Source organism: Lolium perenne, chromosome 2 (genome assembly GCF_019359855.2).
Source record: "Lolium perenne isolate Kyuss_39 chromosome 2, Kyuss_2.0, whole genome shotgun sequence".
Lineage (NCBI taxonomy): Eukaryota > Viridiplantae > Streptophyta > Magnoliopsida > Poales > Poaceae > Lolium > Lolium perenne.
Window position 1 is genome coordinate 165,048,036 of NC_067245.2, and position 19,235 is coordinate 165,067,270.

Below are 19,235 nucleotides of genomic sequence, written 5' to 3' on the forward strand. Positions count from 1 at the left end.
TACCTTGTTCCACCTCGTATCCTAACAAGTACTCTTTACTCGTACCGTGGTATGTGGTCTCTTATGAACCATTCATATGCTTGCAAGCTAATTAGACGACATTCCACCGAGAGGGCCCAGAGTATATCTATCCGTCATCGGGATGGACAAATCCCACTGTTGATCCATATGCCTCAACTCGTACTTTCCAGATACTTAATCCCACCTTTATAACCACCCATTTACGCAGTGGCGTTTGATGTAATCAAAGTACCCTTCCGGTATAAGTGATTTACATGATCTCATGGTCGAAAGGACTAGGTAACTATGTATTGAAAGCTTATAGCAAATAACTTAATGACGTGATCTTATGCTACGCATAATTTGGGTGTGTCCATTATATCATTCGCATAATGACATAACCTTGTTATTAATAACATCCAATGTTCATGATCATGAAATGATGATCATCTATTAATCAACAAGCTAGTTATACAAGAGGCTTACTAGGGACTCCTTGTTGTTCACATAACACACATGTATCAATGTTTCGGTTAATACAATTATAGCATGGTATGTAAACATTATCATAAACTAAAAGCTATTTTATTATTGCCTCTTGGGAATATCTCCAACAGTCTCCCACTTGCACTAGAGTCAATAATCTAGTTTTCATTTGTAAAGATATAACACCTTGGCCTTCCGGTGCTTTATCATGTTTTGCTTACGGGAGAGGTTTTAGTCAACGGATCTGACATGCTCAGAAACGTATGTATTTTGCAATTCATTTGCGTCTCAACGCATCACTCATTTTCCAAATGAGTCGGCATTAAATATGTTTGGTCTTCCGGTGGAACCTTAATTCCGCGGTCTGAAATATGTCACTAATATTGTCATACACAATATAGCTTCAAAGTTCTGACACTATCGGAACTACACCAAGTTCTCAAAGAACCTCTTAACTTAACATCCTCAGTCATTGTCAAAACAATGACATACCCTGCCTTCGTTTGTAGAATCCATCACAATATTTAGAACTCTTCTAAATCTAGCATAGACAACGTCTAGCTCATTGTGCTACCTTTTAATCAACACTTAGCCTAATTGAGATTTGAAATTCATTTTTATATGTGACCAAACTAATATCGGTGCAACAACTTACAGCGATTTGTTTGTCATTTCTCCATACAAAACTATATATATATATATTCTTGGTTCTTCTTAAGTACTCAAGAATATTCTTACTGTTTTTCAATGATCATCACATGAATCATTCTGGTACATGCTCATAACACTTTTAGAGCACATGACATCTGATTGTGTACATATTATTCGTGATCTATAATCACTCATGTGTTTTTACTCATTGAGTGTCAGATACACTCAAGTTTTGTTAAACCTTCACATGACAAGAACATTTTCTTAATATTTCTATATTGAACTACTTCAGTATCCATTGTATGTACTTTGACTTAAACTTTATTATGTGTTTCAATCTATCTTCATAGATCTTGACACTAAATTTGTTTCAGTCCATATCCTTTCATTGAAGTTAATTTCTCAATGAAACCTTTTTAATCAAGTATATAATTACATCATTTATAACCAAATATATGTCATCTAAATAAAGTATTATAAATATGTCTCAGTACTCCCACTTAATTTCTTGCAAATGCAAGCCTCTTCATCGTCTCTGATGAAATCAAAAACTCTTTGACTATTTCATCTGGTGAAGATTCCAACTCCGCGATACTCACTTCATCCAATTGAAGTTCGTATACCTATCTAGTATTCTACGGACTAGCAATGCTCTTGGTTGTATCTTGTATACACCTTTAATACACACTTCTGTTAAGTAATGTATTTTGCCATCCTACTATCATATCTCATAAAAGAAATATGTAGCGATTACTAGAATAATCCACATAGACTATAAGCATCGCTACGGAAGATCTAATCTTATCGTAGTCAATTCTTTGAACTTTGTCGTAAACAACTTTTCGACAAATCGAGCTTCTTCAAGGATATTCCATCCAAGTCCATCAATTTTATAGATCCATTTACTTTCAAAAAGTATTCATCTATCTTGGATTTCATGGCGTATAGCCATTTTAACGGTGTCAGGGCCCATCATAACTTCTTTGTTTGTAGTTGGTTTATCATTGTTCAAAATCAATCCTTTGTCCACAAATCATTTATTTGATCACAAAGTAAACCATACCTACAAGGTTCAATAAGTACTTCGATCTCTATGACTAAAACACTTTGTAGTCATGAGAGCCATGATAGTCGTGGCCGCTTCCGGAACCAATTCCGATGCTGCGCTACTTTGATCATTATGCTCAGGTTCATAAACCTTATCAAATTCTATTTTCCTCCCACTCAAATACTTCGCTAGAAACAATTTCTTGGAAATAAGAAACATTGACAAACACTTTTGTCTTTGTCTTCATAGTGGAAAGAATTCCCAATCAATTCTCTGGGATAACCAACAAAGACATTCATTCGATTTTGGTTGTAAACACTACAAGGAATCGGGTCTATTGCAACAAAAAAATTTGTCGCAATAGATGCCGTTTTGTGGCAATATGCACCTATTGCCACGAAATGACGTTCGTTGGCAAGCGTTGCAATTACATGTATGGTAATAGGCTATTGCAACGAAAACGCGATTGTGGCAACAAAGTGATCTGTTGCAACAACCATGCGGGAAGTTGCCACATGTTTTCCCGTGGCAGCACTCACTTGTCTCCACAATTTGGTTTGTGGAGATAGCTTGTCGCAACATGCAGCCGTGCCGTGGCGTTTGCCAGTTTGTGGCGATAGACATTTGTGGTAATAACCTATGCCAACGCCCTAAGTTTCGTGGCGCACTCTCTTTCGTGGCGATAGCAAGTTGTGGCGATAACCTATGGCAACATCTACTGGTTTGTAGCATTAGCCATTTGCCACAAATCGGTACGCTCGTGGTATTAACTTATGGCGACAATTATTCCACTCGTCGCGATAAAAAGGTATGGCAACGGTAAAAAAAATTGTGGCGGGAAGGTGTTGCGACAATTGTAACATTTCGTGGCGATGCTCTATTTCAACAAAATCCAGTTTCGTGGCGCCAAATGCTTATCACAGCGGGGAAAAAGCTTGTAGCAAGAAGCTACTGCGACAATGTGAACTTTTCGTGGAGATACTTTGTTTCAACAAAATTCACAATTGTGGTGTTACATAATTTTTGCAGCATCCAAAATGTTTGTCGCAAGAAGTTACCGCCACAATTTGAAGGTTTTGTGGCGATACTCTATCTCAACAAATTTTTATTCCGTGGCGCCAAATAGTTATCACATCATTCATAAAAAATGTGGTAACAATTTATTGCAACAATAAAAAGTTCTTCGTTGCTACATCCTAACACAACAAAGCATGTAGTCATGGCGACTAGGATTTGACGCAACACTATATTTTTCGTGGTGCTAACCTAAGGCAACAAAAAGTGAGTTGTGGCAATAGCTTATCGCAACCATAAAAAAAAAATACAACCATTGAATTACAAAATTCAAATCCACGCGTATAATATATAGGTTCATACAAATCATAATTCTCATATCAAATATCCATCAAATGCAACTAATGTAAAATGTAGCAATCCAGCAGAGTTGAGTCGAGTTGAGTCCATTGCTACCATGCAAATCTGTCCAGCTAAGTCTTTGAGTCCTGCATTCAAAAAATGAAGAAAAAAATTACTACAAGCCTATATTATGTAAAGCAAGTAAGTTGTGTCAACAAGCTAATACCTAATGAAATTATGTAAGGCAATATCTATGATGAACTACAATGTGAAAATAGTACAAAGATTCTATTTAAGTGAATGTTTTATAGATGGTGTGACCTATACAAGTGCAAACGACCTACAGTAGCAGAATTAAAACAACCACAAAATAACATGATGTGATCTACAGAAGTGCAAACAAGATGCTCTGATTCTGCTACTTGCAATCAAGTATATGCTTTCAGTATGTAATTTCAAGAAAATACTAAAATATTATATGTATTAGAGTCTTGATGGTCTCCAGTTAGTACTAGTATTAACATATTTGGCAAGAATGCAATCTGTATAACTTATGAGATAAATAAGACTAGTGCAATCAGGTTATGCCAAGAAAGGTGCATCATGGAGGCATTATCTCAATAAGCAATGCGGCAAAGCACTTGAACATGCATCAGCGGAGGACCCATTCTAGCAAGGTATGGCTCGTGCCATAGCTAGCTTTGGCTGTGCATACTACTACAAATGTTATCTTGTAAGATATTAACTCCGCCATAGCAAAAAATTTGTTCGTCCTCCGCCACTGATGCCATATATACATCTCACAAATGCATATGAACATAACAAGGACAAAATCAAATGTAGAGGAAGAGGTTGTAGGGAAGTATTGTTATGCTACTACAAAGTTATATTTTTGAGCATACTAAAAATGGTTATAGAACTGAGCAAGCATTCAGACGAGTAAAGCATGAAGCACAGATAAGTGATCTTATTCATAGAAGTGAGCAAGGTACTGTTGTGACTTACCATTGCTTTGTACATTCGAGAATTCAATGTTGCAGCTTGTAGGAGTGAATTTGTAGAAATCAAATTTGACTTTGCTCCTACATTTCTGTTAGGACTAGAGCTCTTTAAAAGAGTGGTTTGCAAATTTGAATTAATATTTTCTTTTTCATTCCTCTTCTTAAGCACCTGCGAGTAAAAGTGCACTTTCAGCAAGACAAGTTAGCAAAATAAACCTTACAAGACAGGAAGCATATGACCGTAATTACCTGTTGGTTTCCCATCTGTTGGCTAAATTTAGCCATCTGTTGTTGGAACTTTGCCATCATATTTTTTTCAAATTCGAGCCTTGATCTTCGCTCCTCTTCCACCATTTTTTCTCTTGCATCACGCTCTTCTTGCAACCTCACCTCAAGTTGCTCTCTCTCAGAGCGCTCGAAGTCAATACTCTGCTGCATGTTTGCACGCTCAACTTCTAATTGTTCTTCTAATTCGCTAACATGCTGGCTGAGCTCGGAGTTTTATTATGCAGGGTTTCAGCTGCAACACGAGCTTGGTCCTCAATCTGCATCCGAAACCTTTCAGAACCAGTTTTGGGCTTGGCCATGTACCCGTAGCCACGAGGCTGCGATGACTTGCATTGAACTGTGTCTTTATATGCAGTCTGAAAAACATTGTTTCTCTGCTCAGTTGATAGTGGACCTTTTGTTTCAGTTTCTTTGTTCTGCACCGCTTCACGTGCTTTGTCCTAAGAACGAAATGAACAATTATAGTTACGACATCAATATTGATCTATAAAAGCTGAAACAAGAATAACACAATGATGTTTTTCTTTCTTGTGTTCCTGCTCAAAGTCAAGACTCAAGAGGAAATTCGTGGTCCTCGCTGGTGAATCAGTAAGAGGTGGATTTTTTTTTGGTCTATGCTGATTTCTGTTTTGGAAGATCAACCACGATTTGTAAGAATGGCAGCTCGGTTTGGAGTTACAGACTAGGCTCTGGCGGAGAATATGTGTTTCTCGGGTAGCTTTCGATGCCTTTGTGAACTGATTTATCTGAAGCAACATGGTTAAATGCGGCTTCATGGGAGTTTACTTGTCAACCACTTAAATAAGATGTGCAGAGATGTTATCAAGGTCAGCTTCTATGCACACCATGAGCAGCACCAACACATTGAGCATGTCAAGTATGTCTAGTCAGATGTTTCGAACTCTCACAGGTTAAGTGCAGAAGTTACAAGTGTTTTGGGTTCTTGCTCTCCTCACAAGTTGTGTGCAATGGAGATTGTGAAATAGTGGTAGTGAACCCTGCCAACTTTTTTGCTAAAGCACTGTAGGTACATAGCCAGAGCTAAGTACTACTACATACATGTGACAATTTTTTGGTCCTATCCTGCACTTATGAGGCTTTTCTCTATTCTTACTGATAACTCCAGCTAAACGGTGACAACCGGAAATCTGAGGAGACATTTGTTCTTAGCTACTGGAGATTTAACAATGGGTAAGAAACTCTAGAACTTACAGTTCTGTTTGAAGGGAGGTGTTTCACTGAGAGTATTCTTTGAATCCATTAACACAAAAAGCAGCAACTTCAAACAACAGAACAGAACATCTAATGTTGTAATAAAAGAACACTGGTTTTCTAAATCCTAAATAAAAATGGAGAAAAGAAAATTCAGATGGTGTTGGGAGTTGTAAGGAGATTGTTATAATTGGACTATCTGTTTGATATTGGAAGATTGTTCTTATAATAGAGAAATAACGGGCCTGACGGCTCTATCATATGGGACGTGAACTCTGAAAGAACATCCATTACAGCTGAAAATACCATTGATATGCAGTGTATTATTTATAACTCCTGAGCTATATGGTCCAGCTTTATTTCTTTGTTGTATACCTTATACTGATTTTTTTTGTGATAACCGTACAACAGTGACTTAAGTTGGGTTTTTTACTTCTTAATGGCAGCTTCCCTATGAAACTTCAGTAGCTGCTTCCATTACTCGTATGCATCAGATTTGAAAGATGACGGAAACCCATTATTTATGTGTAATGGCAATTTTCCTGTCACCTAAAGCATGCGTACAAATGTGGTGCTATAACCTGAAGCCGCATTTAACCATGTTGCTCGGTTTTTGGGATTTTTTTTTCTCGCATTGCAACACACGACTTAAGGTGTTTCCAGTAGCAAGCTTTGAAGCGCAATTGCAATATGATGTGAGTGTGATTAAGATAGACGAAATAGTTTGACATGAACATGTATAAGAAGATGTGTTTCCGCTAATCATTCGAATTCAATAATAATATTTAATTTTTTATTTTCTAAAACACATGGGCTGTAACGTGGTCTACCATAGCAACGATTGTGATATCTTCATCTATTAATAAAGAATTTTTTCTCCCTTTTTTATCCGTTACAATGTATCATATTTATCTTTATGATTGGAGTTTCAGCTAAGGTAATCCTGATCCATCTCACATGTATGTCTTGTAAAAGCTGAAACAAGAATAACACAATGATGTATGAGTACACTCACATAAACTTCCTGGGACTCTGGGTTAGACCATGTTCCATTCTTCGTGTGTGTGAGTTCCCATAGAGCAACACAATCCGGTTCTTCTCCAGTTTCCAAGTTTCTCTGCAAGTAATATGACAATGAGAAACTTCAAACATGAAACCATAGCTACCATCGAGGCATACATATTTAGTTAGGCTCATACCTTCTCAAAACTTAGTTGGGCGTACGATTTTGATCCAACTCTATGTTTTGTTTTCTGTTTCTTGCGATTATCGGAGTTCACTTGGCTGCGTGCCTATCCATTCATTGAAACCAAATATAAACAGCCAAACAACACACTTCATGTAAACACACAGTGCACACAAACAGTGAGATTAGAGATAACCTGGAATTTTTCATCATTGCCGAAGTAGTTGATCATCCATTCCCACTCTTCTGGTTGTAAGTCTTCCGGAACATTAGCCAATCTAACATCATCTGTTTTGAATGCCTTGTAAGTGGAGCTTAGAGTTGATCTCCAGCCTCTATATCACTCTTGCGCAATTCTGAGAATTTTCTCTTCAGTTTCCGGTGTATCTTCTAGGTCCCATCTGTCCTGTAAAACATAGACAACTGAATATAAATAAGTGGTGCATTGGCGATGATAAAATAAGATAACAGACGTGAAAAAGGTTGTACGCACTATCACATCTGCGACAATGAGTCGATGCACACTTGGGTGAATGTCGGACCACCTCCTCACCCCAATGAGTGGTACCTTCCTTTTCGTTATCACTACCACGTCATCCTTGAATGAGCGATAGTTCATTCCTATCGTACCACCCAACGTTTCAGAGAATGTAATATTTAGCTTCGCAGATCCGTTGGCAAAACGCTTCTGAGCTGCTTTAACACCTTTTACAACACCTCGCCCTTTCTTCTTCTTCTGTCCATCTGCTTCTACAACCCAAATCATAGAAAAAAAGTATCGCATGACTTGGTTATTAGATTTTGTCATATCGGAGGACCCAGATTTGAAGGAGAGAAAGTACCATCCTGTAGTTGCGCACGATAGCGGCGAGCATGGGATGGCTATTCATCCAGGGAACACATGTCATTAGCTGACACTGGAGTGTCGGATTGTCCTTGAGTACCTGTAGAAGATTTAGCAATATTGAAGATTTAGCAATTTAACCCATACAAGGATTTTATGCATTACAGCAAATGCTAGGGACAACTTAAGTGAGATAAACAGTTTACCAGATCTGGGTTGTCCACCCTTGTTTATGTATTCGGTTATACTTTCTGTCCTTGTTAAAACAACAGAGCCTTTCCTTACTGCACACAAAAACAATAAAAGGACATAGCATTAACAAACCATATTTGATGTGCACCATTCAGATAGGTGATCAAGAAGTAAATATGGTGTGTACCAGCAGCATCCACCGTTGAACTCATCCTTATGCCCTTGTGTAGGTACGATCAGAAATTGAGTCATATTCAGAAGAAAAAAACACAAAACGAAAGCAGGCATACTTTAGCACTTCAAAATCTTGGTAACTATATACAAGAATGTCTTGTTTTTGGAATAAAAGGATGCAAGAATGACTATGATAGTATGCCTGTCCAACATAATTTTAGACAAGCTGAATGGATCACATTTTGTTTCCACCAGAGGTACCACAAATAACATAACACCTCAGATTCAGAGTAATGCACCTACATGTGGCGCTCTTACCAACTAGTTCTGTTCAAGCCAAACTACCTTGAAGAGGTAGCATTACATATAGAAAAGGCACAAGTCGAAAGCATGAATCATCTACTGGCACAAGTCGAAAACTATTCAGAGTTCCATAGTATGATTGCAGGCAAATGCAGATTTTACAGAGTATTTGGATAGCAGGTCATCATGCCTGATACCATTACACAAGAATTTGAGAGCATCTAATAAATAAGATAAGTCTGTCATCACATAGTTATTATCACACATTGAATTGTCTTTTGTGAAGGCAAGCACAAGCAGCTGGATAGTGTCATGTTTGAATTATAAAAGATCACAACTCACAATGTACAAAATGTTCAGAAGCACGCTTTAATACAGAACATGCATCCAGGGCACACATTTTCAGTTATAATCATCACAAATTCAATTACCAATAATCAAAAACAAAAATGATGCAAAAGCAGAAGCATGTGTACTGTACAAACACCAATAACCTTTTTATGTGTGAAGATATGCTGAACTTCTAATGACAAAAACATATATTACATGAATACTGAACATGCTTCAGTTGAGATGAACATTATTTCAGTTCAGATGAGAATAAACTACATACATGTTGAGACTAGATTCAGTAAAAGCATCGGGAGTACAATGTCCTTCACTAGTAGTACTAATATTTTCCCATGGGCCCCTTGATTCATATCATGTTCAGAAACGGTAAACTGACAGTCTAAACTCGACAGTGGGCTATCCAAAATTACATGTCCAAGATCATGTACATACAGCTGTAATGAACTGTAACTTGTGAGGAAGAGAAATTGTAAATAAAAAATGCAAACTCGTTTCATGATTTGAAAACTGAAATTACAATTATGTTTGCCCAATTTTACATGTTCCAATTCATATAAATACCAGTGTAATGGACATCAATTTGTCATGTAAAGAATTGATAAGAAAATGCGAGTATAATCCTAACCTTTTTTTACAACTATATCCATCAGCTAACTTAATCATGCACTCCTGCTCGATGTTGTGCGTTTTACATCTAAAGGCATCGTACCTCTGAGCTCGATCCCCGTCGGTAACAATAGAGGAAAAAATCAATAAAAAAAAAGAAAACTGAACACAAAATCTACAAGCAAGCAGACTTGATAAAGCACGCAAATCCCCCTGCCTCCGCCCCTGGCGCCAGGTTGTTGACGGAGTCGAGGACTGGCAGCGCGGCATCATCCCCAGCAGGCCGGCACTCTCCTTCCAACAAACAAAAAATGAAAGGAAGCGGCTGAGGCCAGGGGCGGAGCTGAGCGTGCGCGGCGGCGCGGCTAACTAGCCATCGGCGAAGAAGACGAAGTGCCGATGGGCGGAACGGCAAGTCGACGAAGGCGCGGCGGAGCGGGCGATTCGCCGTTGTCGACGGCGGCGCGTCCGCCAGCACAGCAGCAAGTCAATGGAGGCGTGGTCTAATCTCTGCCAAGGCGGAAGAATGGACGAGCGCGGGCAAGTCAATGGAGGCGTGGTTCGTGCGAGTGGCGATGTGGTTCTAAGATGGGAGATTGGGAGGGGATTGGAAGAAAATGGGGATGGGAAGAAAATAACCTGAGAGATTGTGAGTTGACGCCGTGAACACGGACGAAGACGAAGACCTCAGATCCAATCGCCACCGTGATGACGCTGTGATTTCGTTAGAGTACTATCGGGAGTAATTGTCAGGTGCTTTTACCGGGAAGGTTAAATAGGCTACTTTTTGGTGGGAACGAAAATATTTGGGCTGAGATTAATGAGGCGTATAGCGGGAGGTTGTTGGCGTCCGAAACCCACCGGCGAGCAACGGCTGGCAACACGAAGAGCCGGGAACAACCTAGAGCTGCGGCTGGCCCTGGTCCCTCCGAGCGACGGCCCGCAAAGCTCCTGGTACGCACGTCCCGATGCTGGTGCAAGGGCGTGCCACCTGATCTATACCTGATTAGGAAGGTGATGGATTTGCTTCGCTTAGTTTCCTGCATGGCATACACGTAAACATTAAATACGAGCCTCGATCGGCTCTCAGGTTATCCTGTGAATCGGCTCAAGGAGCCGATCCACCCATGGTTCGTATGAGGTCTACGATCACATGGTGGTCCTGCTTGATCGATATATAGCTAAAACGACCTACGACGATTTAGGGTTTTCACCGCATAATCGGAACATCCTACGCGTGATTGAGCCTGGCAGCCACGCACGGTCATAATAAAACAACCCTAGACAAGGCCTAAAAACCAACATGAAGTTGATCCCTGGAACATCTTGTCTAGGGCTAGCAAACTACACCCTACGTGCTACTGGATCCTTCAACCCGTTTGCAAGGCCTAACTATGCAGATATTAAACTAATCCTTGAAGAACAAGGAGCAATCATAACGGATCGGATCTACTAGATAATGATCGAGCAAGGTGCCGCCCTTACACCTAAGATAGGTGTAAGGGCGGCTAGACGTCTAAGGGTTGCATGGACGAAAGCATGTATCATGGTAAAACAATGCTAACCCTAACACATCTATGATAACTACGTTGCTCGCCATCAACAAGGCTTCAGCACGAGCAACGCATGAACAACGAATAAACGTGTACTGCCTAGATCGCAAGATGCGATCTAGGCAGCATGATGCTTACCCGGAAGAAAACCCTCGAAACAAAGGGGTTGGCGATGCGCCTAGATTGGTTTGTGATGAACGTGATTGTTGTTTTCCTCAATAACCCTAGATACATATTTATAGTCCGTAGACTTTCTAACGTGGGAATAATCCCAACCGTGTATGAGCCAAATTCTAACTAACCGACACGTATCCTACTATATTTACAGATACACGGGCAAACTAGCCCAAACTTTCTTGTACAAGGCCGCTTCATGTATATCTTCCATGTATATTCTTCAAGCCCAATCTTGATCGCGGCCCACCTCTAATCCAGTCAAATTCTGATGATAACACATGCCCCCCGGTTTTGGAATTGATAATTCCAAAATCACTCTGCTTTTTCTTCGTCGGGTCATGTCGTGGCAGAGCAAAACCGTCGCAGTATCCTTCATCATGATGCCTTGCCTTCTCAACTTCTCCGCGTGATTTGACCGTTATTTTTTTTCTGGGCACCACTTCCTCGGAAACTGCTGTGGCATTGAATCTCCACTATATCCCGATACATGCTTTGAGATCGTCCAACGCTTGTCCCTTGACTGCTTTCGCAGGCTGATACCGGAGATCGAATTCCGATAACGCAAACATCCACTTACCAAGTCGGCCTTTCAAAACAGGAGCCGACAACATGTGCTTGACAACGTCTGACTTGCATATGACGATGATTTCTGCCGTCAAAAGGATGTGATGAAGCTTGGTGCAGGTGAAGAACAGGCAGAGGCATAACTTCTCGACCTCAGGATACCTTGTCTCTGCATCCAACATCCTCCTGATGAGGTAGAATACGACCTTTTCAACACCCTCGTAGAGTTGCACCACCACCGAGGCGATGAACGTGTCAGCTACTGACAAGTAGATATAGAACGGCATGTCTTGCTGGGGTGGAACTAGCACAGGCGGCGTTGTTAGATACCGCTTAATCTCGTCAAACGCCTGCTGCTGTTCTACCCCCCAGTGAAACTCGTCATCAGACTTAATCTTCACCAACGCCATGAACGGCTCAATTCGTCCTGATAGGTTAGAGATGAATCGTCTGACGAAGTTGATCTTGCCGATAAGACGTTGGAGCTCCTTCTTCGTGGTAGGAGGCTGCATGGTACGTACTGCCTCTTGACTTTTCAGGCCGATCTCAATTCCTCGTTCATGAACCAGAAAACCTAGGAACTGACCGGCCGTCATACCAAAGGCACACTTCTTTGGATTCATTCTCAGTCCGAACTTCCGAGTTCGGTCTAGGATGCGTCGTAAATCATCCAAGTGTCCCTCCATGGAAACAGACTTGACCACCACGTCATCGATGTAGATTTCCACCAACTTGCCGATCAGATCATGAAAAATATAATTCATGGCTCGTTGGTACGTTGCACCGGCATTCTTCAGCCCAAAAGTCATGACCACGCATTCAAACAAGCCCACCGACCCTGGTACTCTGAATGCAGTCTTGTGTATATCTTCTGGAGCCATGAAGATCTGGTTGTAGCCGGCGTTGCCATCCATGAAACTCAACACCTTGTGGCCAGCAGCTGCATTGATCAATGTTTCTGCCACAGGCATTGGGTATTCATCCTTTGACGGAAATTTTATCTAACGGGTACTGTTTGACCTTGCGTCCCAACCAAATTTTACAGTAACCATACCTCTCAATCAAAATATCTATTATACATTAAAAAAATGAAGGTTAAATCAGATTAAGGACATGAGACACATGGGTAAGAAAATATTGTGTACCTGGCAGAACTCAAGGGCTATTGCTGTTAAATCGTATTGCAATGCAAGGGGAGTGCTTCAAATAAATAATTTCTGTTAGAAAGAATATAAATGTGTCACGAGTAAACAAATTGAAATCTGCCACAGGTTCTTAATAACCAGCCCCGTCTGCAGCTACTTATGTTTGTTTTTGTTACAGCGTACTGTAGATTAAAAATATCCTGTGTTTTTGGCTATTCATACATTGTACATTGTGAAGAGCATTTAAAGAAGAATTTCATGCGGCCAGAGGTTTCATTAGGCTCTTAATAATAATTTCCTCTCACTTTTTTTTTTTTTTTTTTGAGGTAATTTTCCTCTCACTTTATGCCTCTGTTATTCTTAATAATAAGTTTCTCTCCCTTTAAGAGACGAGTGTTGAAAGGAGCAAATCAGGAGGGGAATCAGAAAATCAGGAGGAAGGAGGGAAACAACATTTTAGTCTTCTGAATTTTGGGCAAGTCATATCTGTGCTTTTTCTTTATTTTACATCACCTGCACCTCAGACTAGTTTTGAGTCTGTTTCCTGCCTTGTCGACGCATGTAAGCTGCAGCTGTGCGTCGCCGTCCAGGTTCAGTTTGGGGAATTGGGGGCGTGGCAAAATATATAAGCGTCTACTCCGAAGTGGTACTAAACTTTCTTAAATTCTAAAGTTCAAGCTTTAGTAGTAAAACCAACCTGGGAAAATATATAAGTTTCCTACCCTTTTCTCCCTTGTACTGAATGTACTTATAAGAACATGATGAACAACATGTGGTCAGTCATCTAGTTTAATTATTTTTGTTAAATCTTCCATTATATTTTTGGGGATGCTGGGATCTGCTTTGTTTTCCTTTCTTGGGATATTCTCTTAAAATACTTGATCATAATGCATAGTGATGATGCTCACTGTAATTCAGCCACTAATGCAGCCGCTATGTTTTTTTTACAGGACTGACTTTACGAACACAAGGAAAAATGACAGGAGATAAGAGCTGGATGGATAAGGATAGAGATTCTGCTGAGTGGCAAACTGGCCTGAAGGATTTCTTGAGGCTCGCTTTTCCTGATGCTCGTCCAAATTCAACTGCCCCATGCCCATGTAGGAAATGCCTGAATAATGCTCGGAGAAAAAAGAGGGATGTTCATAGTCACTTGCTGCACAATGGTATGGATCCGGCCTACACTAATTGGATATACCATGGTGAGCAACCAGATGAGGGCAACATTTCTGATGATTCTGATGATGAAGACGCTGTAGACGATGGTGCTGGGTTGTGTGACATGCTCAATACTCTCATTAGGGGCACCAACATGGGAAGCAATGCAGATCATGATGAAGGTGCAGGAGACATTCATGTGGATGATTCCGGCAGTGAAGGAACGAACCAGGAGCCAAATGCAACAGCCAAGGTATTCTTCGAGCTATTGAAAGAGGCAAAAAAAGAGTTGTACCCAGGTTGCGAGGATGCCACAAAGCTATCTTTCATTGTGAATCTTTACCAAATCAAGTGCGTGACTGGGATGACCAACAGATCATGCGACTTGATTCTCCAGATGTTCACGCAGATGCTGCCAAAGGGTCACTGCATTCCTACTAATCTCTCAAAAGTAAGGAAGGTGATCCGCGATCTTGGGCTTGACTACAAGAAGATACACGCATGCCTTAATGATTGCGTGCTATTCCGTGGTGAGCATGCTAATGCAGAAGAATGCCCCGTCTGTCATGCTTCACGATGGAAATCTACTCCTACAACTGACGAAGACAATGTATCAAGACATAAGAAGCCGATTACTCACGTAAAGTTCTATGGTATTTCCCACTGATTCCAAGACTGCAAAGGCTGTACATGACAGAAGCTATGTCATCGCATATGAAATGGCATCATGAGGGTCGTCTGGATGATGGCGTAATGAGGCACCCTGCAGATTCGAAGGCGTGGAAGCATGTTGATAAGAAATATCATAAGTTCTCAAAAGATACTCGCAGTGTTCGACTTGGCCTTGCTTCGGATGGATTCAACCCCTTTGGGCTCATGAGTATATCACACACTACATGGCCTGTCATTCTTATCCCTTATAACTTGCCACCTTGGATGTGTATGAAACAACAAAATTGGATCATGTCAATGATTATTCCAGGGCCAAAGTCAGCAGGAAATAACATAGATGTGTACTTGCAGCCTTTGGTGGATGAACTGAATGTTCTATGGGAGGATGGTGCTTACACATATGATGCTGCAACCAAAGAAAATTTCCGGCTGTATGCATGCTTGTTGTGGACCATCAATGACTACCCAGCTTTCGCAATGCTGAGTGGTTGGAGCACAAAAGGAAAGCTAGCATGCCCTTATTGCCACAGACATACAGATTTCCTATGGCTCAAGTATGGTCGAAAGCATTGCTACATGGGATACCGACGTTTTCTTCGCAAGAACCACAAATGGCGTCGAAACAAGTGTTTGTTCAACAACAAAACAGATGACAGGGAAGCTCCGGTACCACTTACAGGTGAAGAAGTTGTACAACAGCTTGATAGCATTCAGCATGCACCATTTGGGCGATCAAATAAGAGAAAGCGACCGGAAACTAATAGCTGGCATAACTGGAGGAAGAAAAGTGTATTTTTTCAACTCCCATATTGGAAGCACTTGCTGGTTAGGCACAATTTGGATGTTATGCACATCGAGAAGAACATCTGCGACAGCATTCTTGGGACTTTGCTTGAGATGGATGGGAAATCAAAGGATGGTGTGAAGGCTCGTCTTGATTTGGAGTACTTGAAAATTAGGAAGGACCAGCATCCAAAGCCCGGTAAGAACAAGTATGAAATAAAGAAAGGTTGCTATGCTTTAAAAAGGAAGAGAAGATATTGCTCCTCAAATTTTTGCAGAGCATTAAGATGCCCGATGGATATGCTTCACACATTAAACAATGTGTGGTCCTCGATCAGTGCAAGATTACTGGACTCAAAACTCATGACTGTCATGTTATATTTCAGAAACTTCTTCCTATTGCATTGCGCAAGCTTCTGCCAGAGAATGTTCTTAACCCATTGCTTCAACTGAGTAAATTCTTTTCTGATTTATGCTCCAAGGAGTTAAAGGATGAGGATTTGGTGAAGTTGAGCGAAACAATCCCAGAAACTCTATGCCAGCTCGAGATGATCTTTCCACCTGCATTCTTTGATATTATGATGCATCTGCCAATTCATCTCGCTGAAGAGGCACGATTGGGAGGGCCTGTCTTGTACAGATGGATGTATCCAATTGAGCGATACTTGCGTACGCTGAAAGGGTATGTGCGTAACAAGGCTCACCCAGAGGGTTCTATTGCAGAGGGGTACATACTCGAAGAGTGCATGACTTTTTGCAGTCGATTCGTTGATGGCATGCCTACAAAGATAAGTCAGTCCGAACGCCATGAAGATGGACGTGCAGATCAACCACCAACAGGGATTACCATAATGAGTACAGTTGATTACTCCAAGAAAGGTTTTGCTCTTGAACAACTATCTTTGGCTGAGGTTAATGACATGAGGCATTTCATACTAACAAACTGCGGGGACACCGCACCATGGGCTCGGTAAGGATACCTATGTATTTATATTATATCATTCTTATGTGCATTAATAATGTCGTGCTGAACTAACTATCATTTCTCTTTGTAGGGAACATCTCGAGGAGCTGAAAAGGAACAATTCTCGTAATCCTGATAAGCAACACAGGCAAGAGTTTGTTGGCTGGTTTGAGAGAAGGGTAAGTTACAGTCACATTTTCACTTATGTTCCTAGTAATGACGTACCAGCGATGCACATTTCACTGACATGTACACTATTCCATGAAACAGATCACTGAACTCCACAAGGATGGGAAGGTCCACAAGGATGGGAAGGTCAGCAATCTTATTTATGCACTAGCCAAAGGACCTGACCACCTAGCTCGTGTTTACAACCGTACAGTTCTGAATGGATACTTCTTTCGGAATTCCGACATAGAGCAGGACTTGAGTACCCAAAATAGTGGCGTCGTAGTCAAGGGCGATGAAGCCACAGGAAATATTGATTATCATGGGGTGATCAAGAAAATCATATTTCTTGACTTTCCACCTGATAAGGAGGTTGTTCTATTCCAGTGTGACTGGTTTGATGCGCCTCCTGCTAATAGAACTCAAAGCAGGGGGTATAAGAATGATAAATATGGAATTATTGACCTTCGCATTACTGCACACCGATTCAAGGAAGACCCTTACATTCTAGGTCTCCAGGCTCAACAGGTTTTCTATGTGAGAGATGTGAAGAACCCTGATTGGGCAAGTGTTATTAAAATGAATCCACACAATTTGTTTGCTCTTTCTGTTTTAAATGGTGTTGGCCTTGATGAAGCTGCTGAAGCCGATGAAGGCGGTGACGCTGACGTACTGGATGTCGTCAATGCGGAAATTATAGTCCCAGAAATTACTGTACCTGAAGAGATCACTAGTTGGTGCAGAAACGATGATGAAGGATCCAGCGTTGATGCTTCTGTCATCAAAAGTATAAAACCTGTTGAGTTTGAAGATGTTCACTCCGAATCTGATGATGATATCGATGATGATGATGCTTACATAAATGATGGCCATGTTGCTCCTTTGGGACAAGAAGAATTGGATGATGACAACGGGTTCTTTTTGTAGTTTCAAATATCTTGGTAAGATTTTCCACATGTTAAGCCATGAATACATATTCCTGGAGTTTGTTCATGTTTATCTATGAGTAGCACCTCCTGAGGTTTAATCTGATGTGAAACATGTTGAAACAAGGCGCACGTGCTTACTCATTTATTGTCGCAAAAGGGAACATAAGCTAGCGGAACCGTCGTGTCTGGTGGCTCACCTATTAGACTCTTGAATTTCAATTATTTAGTCATTTAACAGATCCAGAGCAGTTCATATATGTAGTTACCGTGGATTCATAGCTGGATCAGCCTACTTGTTCACACGTTACAGAAAAGCTTTTATACAAATTCAGTCACATTTTGCATTTGCTGTACGCTTCCCTAACATGTGATGTTGCTGTGTTTTTCTGCTAGCTGACATGCCATGTATGCCATGTTTGGTTCATGTACAATCTTGTGAGGTGCTATTTCATGTGCATGATTATTACGGGGAAGTTTACATGATTATGCATACTCAGTGTTGCTATCCCAGAACTGCACACATGTCTTTTACCTGTAATTTTCAGTGTTTCTTATGATATGACTTTTCGAGTTTGGGATAGAGTTCAGATCTGTCCGGGTTTAAAATAATATGGATCCAACTCTTGAGTTCTTTGCAAATGAAACAGGAAGAAAATGATAAGTTCATGCTGTGCGCTAAGCTGCTGGAGCTGAGTGGATGTGGACGTCTACAATGAGAACGGGAGTTAGGCAAGCCCTGTTGGACCGAAGAACACAGACCTCTTCAATTCAGCTTACTGTGAACATCAGTATGAACCACTAAGCTTCAGGATTCTTTTGGTAGATTATAGTGGTTAATTTGAACAAAGAGATACTCATGCCAACTGCATGGCACCTGAAGCAACCAGTAGTATTTTTCAGAGCTCACAACCACGAGAACTGGGCTTCAGTTTTAATGTTTACTCTGTGATGATGATTACTGGGATGGTTAATCGTGTGAGTTAGGCTCGTTAATTTTAAATTCTCTGCAATAGTCATTATGTGAGTTAGGCTAGCTAGTTAATCAGTTTCATACTTTCGACACATGTAAGATTGAGTTACGGTCAGCTTGACAGGCTTTTGGTATAGTAATAATCTAGGTGAATTCCCTTTGACAAGTTGCATCTCCGGCCTAGGGTATACTACCTAATTGAGTTGTTTCCCTGCTATCAGCTCAAGCAATTGGTAGTTATTTTGAACAGAGACATGCACGCTGTCAGTTAGGCTACTTAATTTCAGGTTTTCAACAGAGAAAGATTCAGTTAGGCTCCTCTAGATCAGCCTCCTAGGTGGATTATTCCCAGAATAAGCTGTTCATTCGTGGATGTAGTGGAAGAAGTAAATCAAGGGATATGGAGTTGGGGACAGAGAGCTAAAACTGCTAGAGATTCTACTGCATTCTCCTT

General features: G+C 40.7%; 2 protein-coding genes across 2 annotated transcripts; one reads left to right on the top strand and one right to left on the bottom strand.

The window, feature by feature from the left end:
* Window positions 1-3,335: 3,335 nt before the first annotated feature.
* On the bottom strand, window positions 3,336-10,331 carry LOC127333851 (uncharacterized). The gene is given in 11 exon segments (XM_071826318.1): window positions 3,336-3,687; window positions 4,547-4,711; window positions 4,792-5,043; window positions 5,046-5,270; window positions 7,058-7,159; window positions 7,242-7,334; window positions 7,425-7,634; window positions 7,722-7,978; window positions 8,071-8,172; window positions 8,279-8,356; window positions 8,452-10,331. Coding segments are annotated over 11 exon segments (1,524 nt in total). The 5' UTR covers window positions 8,477-10,331; the 3' UTR covers window positions 3,336-3,672.
* Window positions 10,332-16,037: 5,706 nt separating this feature from the next.
* LOC127330258 (uncharacterized) lies at window positions 16,038-17,962 on the top strand. The gene is made up of 3 exons (XM_051356528.2): window positions 16,038-16,720; window positions 16,806-16,893; window positions 16,985-17,962. Exons 1-3 carry the CDS (start codon window positions 16,038-16,040, stop codon window positions 17,807-17,809), a joined length of 1,596 nt encoding a protein of 531 aa, XP_051212488.2. The 3' UTR covers window positions 17,810-17,962.
* Window positions 17,963-19,235: the final 1,273 nt, after the last annotated feature.